Source organism: Oreochromis aureus, linkage group 5 (assembly GCF_013358895.1).
Source record: "Oreochromis aureus strain Israel breed Guangdong linkage group 5, ZZ_aureus, whole genome shotgun sequence".
Classification (NCBI taxonomy): domain Eukaryota; kingdom Metazoa; phylum Chordata; class Actinopteri; order Cichliformes; family Cichlidae; genus Oreochromis; species Oreochromis aureus.
This window is the reverse complement of record NC_052946.1, coordinates 35,578,609-35,596,789: the sequence shown is the minus strand read 5'-3', so window position 1 is coordinate 35,596,789 and position 18,181 is coordinate 35,578,609. Positions and strand designations below refer to the sequence as shown.

General features: G+C 40.1%; 1 protein-coding gene across 2 annotated transcripts in view; it reads left to right on the top strand.

The window, feature by feature from the left end:
- LOC120440364 (neurexophilin-4) overlaps positions 1-18,181 on the top strand; it is a 49,731-nt gene that overhangs the window by 18,751 nt on the left and 12,799 nt on the right. Inside the window, exon 1 of one of the 2 annotated variants that reach the window (XM_039612708.1) lies at positions 14,315-14,384. The exons of the other annotated variant lie outside the window; for it this stretch is intronic. Within the exon in view, the coding sequence (XP_039468642.1) occupies positions 14,382-14,384 (3 nt within the window). The 5' untranslated portion in view covers positions 14,315-14,381. Of the gene's footprint in view, positions 1-14,314; positions 14,385-18,181 lie in introns of those variants that run through there. 2 annotated transcript variants of the gene reach the window in all.

The window sequence follows — 18,181 nt, the reverse complement described above, 5'->3', positions numbered from 1 at the left end:
TGCTATGTGCCCTCCGAATGAGTCATGAAGAAATATACGCTCACCTGCCACTTTATTAGGCACACCTGTTCAACTGCTCATTAACAAAAATATCTAATCAGCTAATCACGCCGCAGCAACTCAGTGAATTCGCAAATGGCCAAGATCCCTGCTGAAGTTCAAATTGAGCCTCAGAATGGGGAAAAAAGGTGATTTAAGTGACTCAGAACATGGTGCTGCTAGACAAGGTGGTCTGAATTCAGAAAATGTTGATTTTCTAGGATTTTCTGGCACAATTTCTGTCAGCTAAGAACTGAAATCTGAGGCTACAGTTTGCACAGGCTCATTAAATTGGACAATAGAAGATTGGAAAAATGTTACTTGGTTTGATAAGTCTCAATTTCTGCTGTGAGATTGGCCGTGTATGGGCCGTGTGGCATAAACCACATGAAAGCATGGATCCGTCCTGCCCTGTATCAACAGTTTAGACTGTTGCTGGTGGTGTATTTGTGTGGGAGATGTTTTCTTTTTGCCCTCTGAGCCCCTCAGGTAGAGCTACAGTCTACCTGAGGATTGTAGTTGGCTATGTCAATCCCTGTAACACATATCTCCTGATGGCTGCTTCCAGCAGGATAACACAACATATCACAAAGCTCAGATCATCTCAAACTTGTTTCTGAAACATGAGTCAATTGTACTTGAACGGTCTCCACAGATCTAAATCCAATAAAGCATCTTGTGGAGCCTTTGGTAGAATGGGAGATTCACATCATTCACATCATGGATGTACAGCCAGCAAATCTACAGCAGCCCTGTCATGTTGTCATGTCAATATGGATCAAAAACTCTGACGAATGTTTTCAGCACCTTCTTCAATCTCTGCCATGAAGAATTAAGACAGTTCTGAAGGCAAAAGAGGTACTACTGTACCAAGGTGTACCTAATAAAGCAGGCAGCGGTGTCTGTATATATTTAAATATATTTTAAATCACAAGGTTGAAAAATGTATGCCATTTATCGTCTTCATCAAATTTGAAATACTAAAAAAAAGAAACATTGTTAAAAGAAACCTTTCCTGGAACTTTTTTCCTTTTTGTTTTTGTTATTATGACGTTAAAGTCAGAGTAACTGAGCTTTGCTTTACTTTTTACAGTGTAACCATTCCATTACAGGAGAGGGAAACAAGTAACCAATAATCATAGATAGTATTAGTTCCTACTGACAGTTAATTAATTAATTAATTAATTAATTACTAGATCTTATTTTAAAACACAAATTTTAGAAGAACTTAAAATCAAAGTATATACTTCAAAAAGCGAGAAAAAGAAGCAGGTTCAAGTTTGACATATCTTTTCGATTTAATTATTTTTTTAACATCAAAGCAAAAGGTTGAGATGGTGCAGCAGCAGTAGTGATGCCTGTTGGAAAAAAACTCCACAGTCAATTTTATTTTGAAGAATTCTCACTACTTCACACTATTCCGGTATAATCCATGCAGCAGTTTGTAAACACCACTGTATGAGTTTAAGTTGGTTCCACTTTTGTTGTCATTTAAATTGATGTGGATTTATTATAGTTCTGGCACTCTCAAGAAGGCTCACTTTCAGTCTAGTTTTCCATTACCAGTTAATTGGGATGGCCCAACAGGGATGTGAACAGCTTTACCAAGACCACAAACGAATGTGTAAATAAAGAGCAGCTGGCGGGCTGTATTGACTTGAGGATGTATTGGCAAAGCTAACAGACTGTGTTAGATTGGTTTGTTTGTGGGTTAAACGCTCCCTTGACATCAAACCAACTGAAATGAGACAATCTTAAAATTGTTGTTGCCTTTTAGAGCTGTTCCAAGGACACTGTAAAGGTTTATAGCTAGGAATTGTACAAGATAGTCCATATCTGCACTGGGGAGAAGACATTCATTCATTCTTATTATAGGTGGAGTCTACGCAAGAGAGAGAAAAATATAGTCTTCATGTCTGATTTCACTTTGTACTTTTACCTACTTCACTTACGTGTTTATACTAGTTTGTTTTTGTGCCTCACTGAATTTAAGTGGAAGTACTTACTAGCTACATTACACTTTGCTGATTTAAAAACTGAGAATGAATGAATAAAGTTTATTCTAAACAAGTGAAATGATCCATTTATAAATGAGATCAGCAGAAAGTTTCCATTGTATAGTAATAAAGTTTGCTTCCCTTGCAGGTACTTTTATTTAGTGCAATGCTCACTGTCACATAAATAAGGAATCATAAGAGTTCTTTGACTAGTCTTACATTTTTCACCATCCCCACTTTGAGTCTGGTTGGACTCCTGTGTTGCATCTTTCTTTCCTCTTATCATTTCCGGATGTCTGTAATAAAGGCTTAAAAATATAACCTGGAGGATGGCTCTTGTCAGCGAAGGAAATAGTAACTGCAGCATTGATTTTGAAAAATTCACCTTTGTATTTTCTTCACAGTGTAAGCATGTCAATCTTAATTTCACTCATTTCCTTTGTCTCAGTTAACTGAGGACACCTCACTCGCAGAAATCTCTAAGTTTAAGAAAATGAAACTAAAATTATCTGCAGGATTAAACTATGTACAAAAAATATATATGTTTAAGTTTGTTTGTTTTTTCCTTTGATTAGTTGGTCAGTTGTTTTGGTTTGGGTTTTTCTTCTGGATCTGTGCTCACAGTGGCAATCTCCTCAGCATGCTACACACCTGGGTGTGAGCAATGAGCTCAGAAGCCCCTCCCACATGTTGTTCAAATCTTCTGTTTGCAAGGAACGGCCAGTCAGTGTTGGGTCATTGCCAGTTTATGCTTGCTGTTGTCATCACCATTAGTGAGGGCCCGTGTGTGTTACGCTATGTATCAGTTTGGCACAGCTGGATTGGAGAGGTTGGTGACAAGTGACTCAGTCTTTACCACCAATGACACATCGATGCAGGATATGGAGAAGAAGATGCTTCAGCAGCTTGAAAGGATCAGGCTTTCTGGAAAAACCCAGCGCTGAAGCAAGGATTTTTTTCTTAGACTTTTTCTTAGCAATGACAGAATAAAAAGATGATGCTATAAATGTCCATAATAGATTCACGTGAATTTTCCTATAGAATGAAATTAATCTATTGTAACTGTACATTAATGTGATAAAGTTGTAACACTGAGCCAGACAAAAAAGCCCCCAAAAATGGGTACAGTGCAGATCTCACCCTTTTCCAGTCTTGGTGCAGTAAGGGCAGAAATTGAAATACTAGAAGTTACTGTTTGCGTTGGTGAAAGCTTCATAGTGCAAGATGCATAATGCCATTACTGATTCAGTCAGCAGAGGGGGTTGTCAGGAAGGATGGAGGGAGAGGAGGAAGAGGAGGAGGAGAGTGCAAAAAACTCTGGCTAAAATTAAAAAACGCCACAAAATGAAATAAAGATGAGTGCTCCACTGAGCCACAGACTGAATATAAAAGACAATCCTGTGAAATATACATGGCTGGCAGGAGAGATGAGCAGAATGCTAAGCTTCAAACTCTACCTGTAACCCACAATACAGGCCCTGATCCTGAGCCTGTTGATCACCCAGGAACACTAAGGGATCATGCCAACAGCGACGATCTGTCCAACGTAGTGGTTTCCTGATCACCTAGGCAACAAGAGACAGGAAGACATGCATTAGAAAGGAAGAGACTATCTCCCATATTTAATAAGATTTGATGTTATTTTTCCCTGTCTGTAATGCTTTTATTATTGCAGATTGGCTTAGCTGTGAAAGGTATTGATTGTGATCCAGAGCCCCAACCAGGACTGAAGGAAACAGAGATGGAAGGTGTGAGCTGTCAACTGCAGGTGATTTGTATTTATTAAAAAAACAAAACAAAAGAAACTCTTTCCCTCAGTGCCGTATATGGTGATATTTTCCCAGCGTACTTTACTCAAAAGCAGAGAATGGATCATTTATTAATTTAAATCAAAGCAGTTGGAACTTCAGGGCCTGAAACACTACCTTAGGGAGATTTAACCATAATAACAGGTGTGTGCTGCATGTAGCAACATGTCCATGATCTGTTCATGTAAGAAAACTGAAAAAAAAAAAAAGCTTAAAAAAGGAGAAAAGGAATTTGACTTGATTTGATCATCAGAAAAAATACAGACATTAAAGACATACTGATTCCATATTGGCCTGGCTGTACAGACAATATTAATAGTTTAACTACGCTTATTTCAGAGCTGTCTGATCTAATTCTGATTTAATCCCACTTAAGCTCATATGAGGTACAGCAAGATGTTTAATTGTTTTAGTCGCTCCAGCAAACCCTGATCTAAAAAAGAAGAAAAGAAATGTGTGAAAAAACAAAGATGATGACTGAGTGATTGTGTTCATGTTCCTATTCTTAGCCTTAGCAGTGGGGAAACAGAACTGATGATGCTTCCTGACCTTAATACCAAGAGCTCAAGGTCAGTCTCCACTGATGCATCATAGGCAAGGTGTCCTGGACGCCGAAGAGTGCTGCCGGATAGAGTCTGTAGCTGTTGTTGTGGTTGACTGTGACTTTGCCCCAGAATTTATCACTGTTCTTCCTGAAGGAATACAAACAGATACAATCAAAGAACAAGCAATTTATTCAGCAGCGGAGCTCTGAGGGAACTAGCAGCAATTCTTCGGCAAGTTTACAGACCATTTTTCACTGTGGCTTCAAGTTATGCGCTGATTATTTCACAATAATGCAAGTGGAAAATTAATGTAAGAGAGAGAAAGCTGCAGGATTCAGAGATTGGGAAGATTTTGATTTTAACGTGTGACAAGCTTTATTAAAACTTTCTTTTTAGCTGGCAGCGTCAAAAAAGAAAAAATCTCTAAATGTATAGGCAATTCAAGCTTTCAAGTGCTGCTGCTGCTAAAATGAACCCTTTTATCCACATACTGAAACCAGCTCCATTTGGAATAATAATAGCGGATGAAAATTTAAAATGACTGAAAACATGCATTAAAGTGTTGCGTGGAGGAGGTAGTTGAACACAGCAGGGATCATATGTTCAGGTTTCATGTATGCCTTTGCATAATCAGATTTGTCACTATACAGTTGTACAATGAGATACAGAGCATCTCCTACACCCCCCCCAGCATGTTTGCACTGAGTAGGAGATGCTCTGTATCTCATTGTACAACTGTATAGTGACAATAAAGGCATTCTATTCTATTCTATTCTATTCTATTCTATTTCTTCCATTATGAGAAGAAGAAAATGACCATTTATCATAAATAAGAAGCAAACAACACTGGGATATACAGCAAAAAATATAAGCTTGCAAGATTGGCCACTCGCCTCCTATCCCATGTAGGCAGACAGTTTGATCTTCAATGGTGAGTCAACAAGCTTTTCCATAATGCTAATAAACAGATTTCTTGTAAAAGTTGTAATTTTTTTTCTTTTTGTTGATGGCACAGCTGATAACCACACAAAACCTGAAAGAAACTGAGGTGTATAAGAAATGTAATAACATTGGATGAGATTTAATATCAAAGGCACCAATTTACCTTGTTTACATATTTACTCGTTTATACATTAGCTGAAGAAGTTCTACAGCCATCTTCCACCTGATTTTGTCAATAATCTCACAGTGAAAGATCACAGTGTCTGTAAATAATCACACAAAGCCTGCTTTACTTAACCGATTAGAAACAGCTTGTTTTCACTCACCTGTTACAGAGAAGCGAAAAAGGAGCACAAAGAGGCAATATGGAACATTATGAAAGAAAAAAAAAAAGAGAAAGGGTGAATTGCAAAATAAAATGGAGGGAGCCAGCACGGAGGAAGTGGGAACTCAGAGGAAGGCTAAATGTTGACTAGAGGGAGGGAGAGCCAGCCTGTCTCACTTGCTTGGATCATTAATTTGTGTTCTAATTAGCAGGAATGCCACAGTTGGAATGTGACGCCTGCGTAAGGACGACGAGCGTGTGTGTATGTGTGTGTGACCTGCCCTGGCTCCGAGTCTCCTGGCTTGTTAGAAATGACAGATTGACGCTCTCCTGCACCCCCCACCCACCAGGCCCACCCCATACCCCTCACCCAACCCACCCATCTGCTCTGGAAAGACACCAGATCTTTAGACCTGTCTTGTGTTTGTGCCATGTGGGTGTTTGTGCGTGTGGGCGTGTCAGTCGGTTCAGTTTTTGTCATTCTTCAACTGGTCGGACCAGTAGGGAAGCTCAAGAAAATTCTAGTTATGCTTTGTAGCGACCATCAGTTTTTCTTCTGTAAATGCCAAGGCCGAAATGGCTTTATACGCTCTTTTGCTTTTTAAGAATATATTGTTCAAAGTGAGGCTGTGCTACACGGATCGCAACATCACTGAAATGTTTCAGTTAATCAGGTTTGTTTGCTCAAGATGCAAAATATCACGAGTCCTTGGATTCAAAATTACAAAAGACCAGCGAGTGGCTGAGTGAAAGGATGAATTCGCTTGAAACAACAGTCAAGAATTCCATCTGCTAAATCTGAAAGAGTTCTGTGAAACGGCAGGAATTCGGCGGCATAGGTCACTGTTCATTTCCTGTGTTTTCTCACATTGTGGATAAACTGCATCGGCCAAGCTTTTCATCATCTGTCCCCTGGTTTTTAAAGACCCAGACTGTGCAGTGAGCCTTTGCCTCCCCGGGGCCTGAAAACATTCATTTAGATAGTGCCAATATCCAATCTTCCAGTATGTTTCTTTTGGACATATCTTTAAGGAAGAAACAAGAGAAATGTATCAGCGCTGCTGTCCTTTGGTCAGTGACATCACATTTATAAAGTCTGTGTGTTTTTGCACTCTGGTGTGTGCTTCTGTATATGTTTGTATGTGTGTTAGTTATTCCAGTGAAGCATCTAGCCCAGGGACAGAGAAGAGCTGGTCCACAGTGTAATTGAACCACAGATCCTGCTAGACTATTAGTCACAAGACTTGTTCTGTCTATAGCCTTTTATCATTCTTGAATCCACACGAGCGAAGTGAATAGGCTGGTCAGTAATACAAATGCAGCTATCACAGTTAGCCAAATTTCCCTTTATATAAATTGGAAGATTAAACTTAAACTTTTGAAGGTTTTCCGTTTACTTAAGCAGGCCAATGACAATATAATGTGCATTTTAAATTGAGGTATAAATAATGAAATGTGGCAGTTAAGTCTATTCAAAATGCGTATATTGTTGCAATGTGAACTTTTTGTAGGTTTTGTTTAGAGAACATAGTTAAATGCCAAAATAAGCATCACAAATAAATGAAATTGGTGAGAAATTAGGTTCCAATATAGTTTGTAAACCATCTTTTTGGATCAAATTTAGGCTAGTTTAATGTTTTTTTGTAGCAAGTGTCAGTGATAAATAACCAGGCTTCTCATGTTTTTTGCTCTCTTGCACTTCTTTATTCCAATGACACTGCTTTTCAAATCTCTTATATATTGATATTTTGTTTAGGCTTGTGCCATAGTATATCACCTGTGATAATACCGCATAAATCTTTATATGATATAAAAATGTCATATCTGTGTTTTTATGTTCCCTAGTGAGGTCTACAACAAGAAAAGCCCAGGCATGTCTGAGAACAAGAGCCAGGTGTGAGCCTCCAATAACAATTTTGTTTCTAAAAGGAGAGTTTCACCAATAACCTCCAATAAAATACAGCATTTTAAAAAATACAAAGTTTAATTTAAAAATAAAAATTTAAAGAAAAAAAATACAGTACTTTGTAAACTATGCAAGAAAACTGTTCCCACTTAAGGTGAAAACCAACCTGTTTCCCCAGTGAGGTAAAAACACACTACTGAGCACAAACAGGCTGTGAAAGAAGAAGTGCTAACAGCTGGTGATGTGTGACTCAAATGTGGACTCAATCGAGCATCACTGGAGCTCTGGCTAACTGCACCTCGTATGACAAGAAGAGCAAACAGTGGATGGAAATTACTGTTGTGGTTAGAGCTTGATCTTGTGGAAAATATTTTGATATTAAATTATTTTTTACACTTTTATTATGTGACAATAATGTGCAGCTCCTGAAGAATTACAGGGTTGCATTACTTTAGTTATTGTTAAACTAAGCAGTTAAGCAGTTTCTTAAATGTTTACCTAAAAATCCACAAAACAACAGTTAGGCTACTTTTGTGCTTACATCTGACTTGTGCTGTGTTACTACTATTGCACTATAATGCTACTGCTCTTAACTCCTTTTTTTGAGGGTGTCACCTACCTCCATTTTATTTATTTATTTATTTTTGCATATATATATATATATATATATATATATATATATATATATATATATATATATATATATATATATATATATATATATATATATATAATTTTCAGTCTTGTGTCTTTCAATCATGACTCAGGAAGCCAGATCAGAAGTCACTGACAACAATCAATGGGATTGATCCAATTCTTTGTTTTGTGTTCAATACCACACATCAGCAGTGCGCACATTGTTGGGAAGATTTTATTGCACTTACACTAACATGTTCAATTAATAATATGACACTTCATCTGTCCTTGGGTGCTCTGTGATTTTACAGTGAGCCAGAGAATGGGTAATATTTATGGTCACTGTATTGATCACCCCAACCGGTCGCAGCAGATGGCCCCGCCCCTCCCTGAGCCTGGTTCTGCCGGAGGTTTCTTCCTGTTGAAAGGGAGTTTTTCCTTCCCACTGTCGCCAAAGTGCTTGCTCATAGGGGGTCATATGATTGTTGGGTTTTTCTCTGTATTTATTATTGTGCGATCTATTGTACAATATAAAGCGCCTTGAGGCGACTTTTGTTGTGATTTGGCGCTATATAAATAAAATTGAATTGAATTGAATCGCGTTGCAAAATTATTTTCATTTGTTACATTTTATTTTGCGCAGTTTGAAAAAGAATGTTTAATTTAAGTGTGGTTTAACTTACACACATAGAAAAAATTATTCCCAGTCTCTTCTTCAGAGTCAGGGTTAATATTTTTAATGCTACAAATAACCAAACCTCAAGTATTGTTATTGTATTGTAACTAGAAACAGTGTCATTAGTGCAACCCTAACTGATAATAGCTTTAACGCGTGTGATGACTGACAGATACTCCCTGTTGTTATTTGCCTGTCAAAGGTCTTAGGTGCTTGACAATGGTTGGGCACTGAGCAGCAACCTGCAGGTAAGATAAACTGAGTTGAACCAAAGCGACTGTCCTATGTGTGTGTGTGTGTGTGTGTGTGTGTGTGTGTGTGGGTGGGGGTGTGGGTGGGGGTGTGGGTGGGGTGTGTGTGTGTGTGGGGGGGGGCGTTACTCAGTTATTTTCAGCCTGATGGAAAGACAGCAGACAGGTGGCCCACATATAGGCCTACTTACACCATTGGATACCATGACACAAATAAACGCAGTGGACATTGTCTGTGGAAAGACAATCCTGTGTTTCTCTGCTTCATATCTACTTTGATATTGGGCCTCAGAGTGTGAAACTAAGTTGAATGATGGAAGATCGGGGTTTCTGGAGGAGGGCGAGCAAAGAGGGGGAGAAAAGAAAGGGAGCGTGCGAACGAATGCTTCGGACAGTTCTGGATGAGCAGATACTGACAGGTTTTCTGTCTCTTTTTTTTCTGTTATGGTCCCTGTCTCTGTCTTTCTCATTCGCTCTCAAAATATCATTACTGCACAATTCGACTTCTCTTCATCTTTAGAAAGGATTTTATATGAGCAGTTGTAGGATTGATTAGGTTTCTAGCTACAGTGTACACCCACCCCCCGTCTCTTCCTGAGGAACAGAATGAGAGCAGGGCCGCTGGTCAGCACTCTGGTTTTCTGCATCCAGATGGTAGATGTGAAAGATCCCAGTTAGGGGTCCCAATGCTACGTCCTTGAAGCTGGGTGATTTATACGCTGGCAAAGGCATCTAAAAGGCAACTAAGGAGAAAACTCCTATACATTGTGTGATAGTATAAGGATGTGCTGGATCGTATGTTGAATTATCTTTTCTGATATGGGAGTTTTTTAGTTCTTTATAATCACAGTTATATTTAAACTACCTTTGCACTCTTTGTGCTAACAATGCTACAGGATCCTTGTCACTTCAGGCTCAGACGCACGTGTGTGTGTGTGTGTGTGTGTGTGTGTGTGTGTGTGTGTGTGTGTGTGTGTGTGTGTGTGTGTGTGTGTGCTTAACCTTCAAGTGAACAAGGGATGTCACCGTGCCCTGCTGCCAGTGTTTCTGAGGAGTTTTATTCACTGGCACCTCCCACTGTTTTCTCTCCAATTAAGTCAGCCATCACCCTTGGTGAAGAGAGTCTGCCCCAAGCCCGAGAGCCATGTATCCCCCCACAGGTCTGAGCTTTGGCCCCACTCTTCCCCACTCAACTTAGGTCCCAAATGCATGGAGAGCATCCTTCACACCAGGGAAGGTCCAGATATGTATTAGTATTCCCTTTTGCCAGCAGTTCCTAAATGGGTCTCAGAAGTGTGAAAGAATAGAGGATAAAAGAATCAAAGTGTGAGGAAACATAGGAGAGAAGAAAAGACAGATTTATGGAGTAGAGAGTGGAAGTAATTAAGTTAAATGGATCAATAGATCAATAGTTAGCTGTGTTCTCGCCATGGGGTGTAAATGTCTGAAAGCAGGAGGTGCTGGAATAAAAGGAAAAGAGATCAAGGTAAAAACAAAAAATGTTTTTAAAGAAATTGGAATATTGTGAAATTTACCTTGTTGTTAATTAGGAGAGTGCCATATTTATTTAACTTTTTTTTTGTTAAAATATAAACATGACCAAATGGTATCTGAATCAGATCTTCCATGTTGTGTAAACCATCATCTTTGCTTGGTTGATTCAGTTTTGTTAATTTAACAAACTGCTTTGGTAGTTGTTTGACTTGCAAATCTATTCCAGCTGAGTAAAATGGTCTGTTCGATAAACCTTTGTTTTGTTTATTTGATTTATTTATTTTTATCGTCCAAACTCCTGTAGCAGTTATTTGCACTTATGCAGAATGTTTGAAAAGGGACTATAGCTCTTTTTTTTTAACATGAAGTATTTTTTATCAGCAGCTCCTTCTCTTGCTGTCATTTTGTAACAGAATCCGTAGAAAACGGCTCCAAAGTGGCATCATTATTATCAAGTGTATCAAACAATACATCATCATGGTGAGCATGTTTTTATGATTATGAATCCATGATGTAATTTAACATCTGTTCAAATCACAGAAAGATTTTCCATCATGTTTTGTAATATGTTTGTTTTATTCAATACTTTAAATATACTTTAGGTTGAGTGATCTTTAGCAGTACATTCATTGCTCACCATTTTGAGTCAAAAGGCAATGTTCAAATCGAGGGATGAGAAAAAGAAAAGCAGGATGGAAAGATGGAACTGAGCAAGGATTATGTTCATGTTTAGTCGATGATAAGTGGAAATGTATAGGGAAAAAAGCAGTTATGGAGAATGGAATGAGGAATTTTAGGAGGCATGAATGGATGGAGAAAAGACGAGAGCTTAAGGAAATTAAGGATAATTCACAGTTCTGATCATGAGCTTAATGATGAGTGATTGGATGAAAAGATAGAGGGTGTGATGAGGAAAAAGAAGGAAGGGAGGGCAAAAAAAGTGGCAAGGAAAACATTAAGGATAGAAGTGGAACAAAAGGAAAAATAAAGTACAGTACCAGAAGACTTTCATAATCTCATCATGGATAGATGGATGTAAATGAATGAACGATGAACTGTCAAAGAAGGAAAGCAGCAGTGTAAGGATAAGGAAAAAAAGGAAATCAAGGAATATGAGAGGACTGTGGGCTGGTGGTAAAACAAGGCAAAAGGTGACATTAACAAGGTTTGAATCAAAGATAAAATGACTAAAGGAACTACAGAAAAAACTAGAAACTAAAGAATCAAATCAAAACTAGAGACATATGCTGAAGAAATTTTAATTTTATGATTTTTTTTTAATGTTGAGGCAACAAAGTAATTTTTTTTCAGATAGAAAAACAACCGAAAAAAATGAAACTGAAGATAGCAGAAAGATGGCATAACAGAAATTAAGATCCATCCAGGTATAAATGGAAGAAAGGAAGCAGGGAGAAGGTAATGGATAAAAAAGAACAAGAACAAAAGAAGGGAGGAAATGATTGTGGCATTATATTTATTAGCAACCATGAAAACGTACCAACTTCAATACCCTAAATGCTGCAAATTAGTGGAAAAGCACATAGAACAAGCATAAGACACAAATGAAGGCAGCTTGAAATGAAATGAAATTGGTTGTAGGCAGCAGGACTGCAAAGGGATTGAGGGGAGAAAAAAAAAGGGAAGGCGAATGGAAAGGAAAAAGAGCAGGTCTTTATTATGGTGAGTAACTTTGACACGCTCGCGTTGCGCCCAGTGCCAGTCCATCCGTCATCCAGCTCTCCTACTGATGAGCATTGGAAACAAATCTGAGGAAGCCGGGCTTTATTTTGCCGCCTGGGTGACTTGTCGGAGTCGTCACAAGCCCATGTGTCCCTGTACCCCTTCCCAACTGACATCTCCCAAGCTCAGTTTCACCCGCTGGGAATCTCTGCCGCTCTTCTCCCTGTTTTCCTCCATCTCGTCTATTCATTATGCAGATAGGTTGTTTTTTTTTTTCTTTGCCAGTCCCCTGTGTTCGTTTGATTCTTTATTTATCTCCGGTGTTTTTGCTGTTTATCTGTTTGCAGAGAGCGTGTGTATATGCGCTTGATAAGTTGTGAAACACAGAGGGCATCAATCACTGTCACTTAGCCGCTCAACATGTCGCTTGTTGCGACAGAGCCCTCCTCCGAACCTAACCTCGATGAATTTCAAACTCTTCCAATACATAAATCTGCGAGGGAGGGGAAGAGTGTGTGTGGGGGGGGACTTTAGTGCTTTTCCAATCTGAGTCAAATATATGTTTACACATTTACAAATGAGAAATCCAGGAGTGCAACGTCAGTTCTCATATTCTCCACGCCCATGGCAGCCTGCTTGGCAATGCAGCCCCTCCTGCAGCAGACTTCTGCAACAGTTATTTAGATGAATGATTAAAGTTAAACCACAGCCAGCAAGAGTCTCACCATTCTTATTTAAGGAAGAATGGGGAAGCTGTCATCTTTTGATGCATTACCCAGCATCTTGCATGCAAACAAGACACCCCTCCTCTGCTGATGACACCCCGCACTTCTGTCCCTCCCTTCCTTTTAAGATGTGTCCCCAAAGACCTGCTTTGGGTGATTGATCAGGTGGTGCGGTTGCATCAGTGGAGACATGAAGGGAGTGTGCCCACCCAGCAAGCCAGACAAAACACTTCAGCATGTTGATCTGATGTGATCAGTAAGATAGAGGGAACAAGTGGACCAATATGACTGCTGAAGTCTGGCCCTTCAGTGGGAAGTTTTCTAATGGCTTCATAGATAAATCGTGTTTTGTGTCATCTTCCTGCATTTTACCTTTTGGTAAACTTCGTAGAGCAATACTGTAAATATACTGAATGCAACAAATGGGACATTAGCAGTGTTTTCAGCATCCTGTTTTGTAAGTTAATCTTAAAGATATTGTAAGCTTGTGGTAAATTGCAAAAATGAAAGATTTTAAGAAATCACAATTAGTTATCTTTGTCCAGTAAAGTTTGTTTTTGCTGTCTTACGTCTTTTGTAACTAATCTATATTTTAGTTGTTTTGTAACAATTCTTATGCAATGACAATATTTATAGTAATATTTGTTCCACATTGACCAAGGAAGGTTTAAACACAATGAGTGACCTTAGCCTCACTAAACTTCATCATCATTCTCCAACAGACTGTGTAGAAAGAACTAACCACAGCTGATATTTCTTTTTGTCCAATACTTCCAATGTTTTTAATTTCTACTTCTTCTATTAATAAAAGGAAAACTGCATATTAAAACATATAAATTGCCCTTTGAAGGAAATCAAATAAATTTTATTAATAATAAATAATAATACAGTTGTAATGCTTTCAAATCCCTTCGAGTTAGAGTAATATTTCACCAAATCTTTTTACTCTTTTCTTATAAAGATTTGGTAGCTGTTTGAACTTGCTAGTCTCTCTATTTGGATGTTTCCCATAGTGCGCTAAATGCTTTTTGACATGTTTGTGCTGCCAAAAATTGAACACAGCAAGATGAAATAGAGATTTGACCATGAGCGTTGCTCTGACTTGTCAATCCTTGGACCGCACAGTGCTAAGTTCTTCTGAAGTGATGATGACTATTTTAACACATAAGATTTAAAAAGAAAACGTTTAAAAAACAGTGCTACAGCATTCTGTATGTAGCATGTGCTTTATGCTAACTGCCGCTGTCAGTTAGCATGCTATCTATCATAGGAATTAAGAGTGAATCCTTCTCTTAATGTCTGGAAATTGTTTGGTGGCCTCTCTGCTTCCTCTCTGTAGCCAAGATGACAACCATAGATGGTAAGGAATCCCAGTTTGTTTGTTTGTTTTTATCATTATGAGTACACTATCCAATGAGCTTCATTTAGCCGCAGGTTTGTCCCTATGAATCCACTTGTGCACTCAAAAAGTGTGGACTTGAGACACAGCATTCATCTTAAACTTTTGCTACTTGGATGTAAGATAAAAATGATAAGTTAAGCAAAAGTTTTTGAAATGTTTCTGCTGCTTGCACAGCAGGTCGAGCCGAAGGTGGCAGAGTTGAAGATGTAAAGGTCTTCACTGGGATTGCCCAGGAGGAACAGGATTAAAAACAAGTGCATCAACAGGACAGCTCAGGTCACACGTTTTGGAGAATAAGTTAGAGAGACAAGGTTGACATGGTTTGGGCATATAGTGGAGTTAAGAAAAGTACAATTAGTTATCTTTTGTTCAGGAAGGTTTCTGACTTTTCTGAGGTGTAGGGTTAGTGGATATATCAGACAAAAGATCTTGAATTTTGTTATTTCTTTCCATTTTTGTTGTGATGCACTTTGTGATATTTATCTTGAAAGGTGCTATATAAAAAAAATTGACCTACCTATACCTTACTGGATTAATAACAAACTTCCAAGCAGGAGGTGAAGAGGAAGACAACAGAGATAAGACATTAGTCCATGGAACGAACAGGACAGTTGCTGATTTTGTTTTTATTCTTATTCATATTCATGCATTTATATTGTCTAATATTAGCAGATAGCATCATTAAAATGACCTTCACAATTGTTTGCTGATGCATTTTACATCTTTTTCTTTAGTTGCCTCTGAGTTTTTCAAACTTTTAACTTTTATTTTCCTAACTCCTCCTTTATGGACCCCTGGTTACTTTTTAGTTTTTCATGTTTGTAATTATATATGTGGATGAGTTTCTGAGTTCATTTACTTGAAAGTAATTTACATATCTGCAAACATTTTAATATTATAGTTGTATTAGCTAATCTTAACATCACCACAAACCACTCCGAGAGCACAAACCTCTGCCAAGGCAGCTCACTCTCTGGGCAGTTTATACACTTAAGGGAACAGTATCATATTTTGTATAGACTCAATTTGTTTTCTTTCTTCTTTTTAAATGTACTTTAAGAAGATTATAGTGTGGTAAAAAAAGAATGCATCTTTTGGGTTAACTTAAAAGAGAGGCAGGTGTAAAAGTGAGAGCAGAGGTCAAATGTGACATGATATTTGGATGCAAACTATAATGGGACATTTAGAATTGCTATATGCCTGAATGTACCTAAATCATTTCCTAAATGTTGCCAAGACAAACAAAGGCAGTAGAATTTTAAACATAGTTTTAAGGATGAAAGACATTTTATGAAAGTTTGACCTTATTCGACCTTAAAGAAGAGGCGAGCAGGCCAAAGTAACGTGATATTTAGGATCCCATACATAGTTTTAAATAGTTCTATATAGCATTATTATCACTTTGACCTTCAGGTCAATCTATTGACCTTGAAGGAGAGGTCAGAGGTCATATTTGCTGTGATGTGAAATCTACTTTCTATATCCTGACAATACACACCACATCTGAAACAATCATTTTTTTTTTTTTTTTTTTTTTTAACCTGTCCCGTTTGGTTCTTTTGCCATCAGAATTATTGTCTAAAGGCGAAGAAAGATGCCCAACGGTTTACTTTTTACTAAATGGACCATCCCAGCCTTGCCGTAATGGTCCATTTGATTCACCTTTATTGTTTATTTTATTTTCACTTGCTGAATACGGGACAGACTTGACTGGGGGAAAGAAAGGGAGAAAGAAAGAGGAAAGGAAAAAAAAAAAAAAAAACAGCTGAGAAGAGGACAGGGAAAAGGGCAAAAACAAAAACCAACAGAATAAGCAGACAAAAAATACATATATCGATCACCTGGATCACCTGTTGAGAAAGAAAAAGAAAGCAAGCAGAAGAAAACGAGAGTAATAAACAAGATCACAATGATATATGGGAATATGACAGTAAATACTAAATATTAAACATTATTGTGCAGCACGTGAGATCGACAGCGCAGTGTGTGCTTTGAGGTAGGAGCCAAAAAGGGTGTAGTTTGTGTGTGTGATCACCCGTGTGTGCACCTGTGAGCATGAACGCGCTTGTTTTAAAAAGGTTCCTTCATGTAATGATCTGCTAGAGGGTGTGGGGGGCCACTGCCCCGTCCTCCAGGGCATGAAGCAGGTATGGAGGAGATCAAAACTCCAGACATCCAGAGGCCCCCAGAACACAAGAGACCAAGGAAGACCAACAGAGGGCAGCCAGCGTCACTATCCCAGAAAGAGCTGAGGAGAGTCCCAGATGAGGGGTCACTCAGCAGCCGCGGAGCAGAAGCCAGGGGGGCTGCAGTGGCGTGCCCGTGAGCTCCGCCCGCAGCCAGCTGTGCCTGAGTGACCGAGCCCGGGCCGAGAGGCCAAGGCACCCCATCCCGAGTGGCCCGGCGAGCCCCAGGCTCCAGGCCCCGATAAGCAGCCACCAAGGAGTGAGCCGGTGGGTACCTGGGCGCCACCCCGGACACAAAGAACCACCAACGCACCGATGTCTGAGGGCGTCTGCCACCGGCAGGGGAAGTGGTGGGGGAGATGGGCCTCAAACCTTGGAGGGCCTGAGATGTCCCCAGAGAGGTGGCGTCTGATACCCAACCTGACATATAGACACAGACAAACAGGCACACACAGATACAAACATCCATTCCCACCCTCATGCTCTCATATACAATTACTCAACACTCACCCAACGTGGAGACAGACATAGAGACACTGTACACACAATCACTCTCCCCAAGCATACTCTAAGCCCCGGGTCTAGGTACCCTTGCCCTGGAGGGGAAACTGCGCCCAGACCCAGGTGGTGTTACCCTTTTCCCTGCGGTGGGAGAAGCAGACCGCCCGACTCCGCAGCAGCAGGGAGGCCCCACATTCCAGACCCCAGTCGGACGGCCAACTCCTCCTCCTAGCCCCCGCCTCCAGCAGGCCAGAGAGAGCGGGGTGTAGGAAGACTCAAACCTCCCTCCACCCGCTCATATGTAGTGTTGATGTATGTGTGTTCTAAGGTGCATTTAAAACCCAGGAGGGCATGGAGCTACCTGCCAGAGCAGCAGGTAAGCGTATAGCCCCTCCTGCTAGCCCTCAATGTCTACGTGTATTTAAAATTGAGAGGTGGGCAACGATGCCAGGGGTGAGGTGTACACCCTGATGGTAATTTGGAATCCGTGTGGCGTGCCCACCCCAAGATCCTATATGTATGTGTAATGAGAGTGTGAGTAATGTGAATGTCTAAGTTGTGGGATAAAATTGAGGCAGAGGCAGCCAGAAGGGGACAGAGGGGGGGTGTCTCCTCTGCACCCTGGTGACACACCCCTACCCCAAGGCCCTGCATGTGTGGGTGATTGTGGTGGGCGGGAAGAGGGAGGCAGCTGGAGATGGGGAGGAAGGAAGGGAGGGGCAGTGACCCCTCCTGGGGCCAGCTCCCCGCTGACCCCAGTAGGCACCCCCATACTCTGCAACCCGCCAGGAAGGGGGCCCAGGCCCATCCGGACCGGGGCCCAGTGCAGCAACGCCGCCTGCCCCCACAGAGCCCGGGACAGTCCACCTGACCCCACCACAGAGAAAACTGCACCCACCCCATCATCCACTCATCTTCCAGACTACACTAGACAATAGACGCCCAGGCTGAGATCTTCCTCCACCTCTCCTGTATCTCCCCTCCTGCAGAGAGAGTTCCTGAAGAGAGGAAACTCCTGTAGGATGTGACAACCTCCCCACCAGTTGAAGAGCCCCCAGGTGGTTCGAT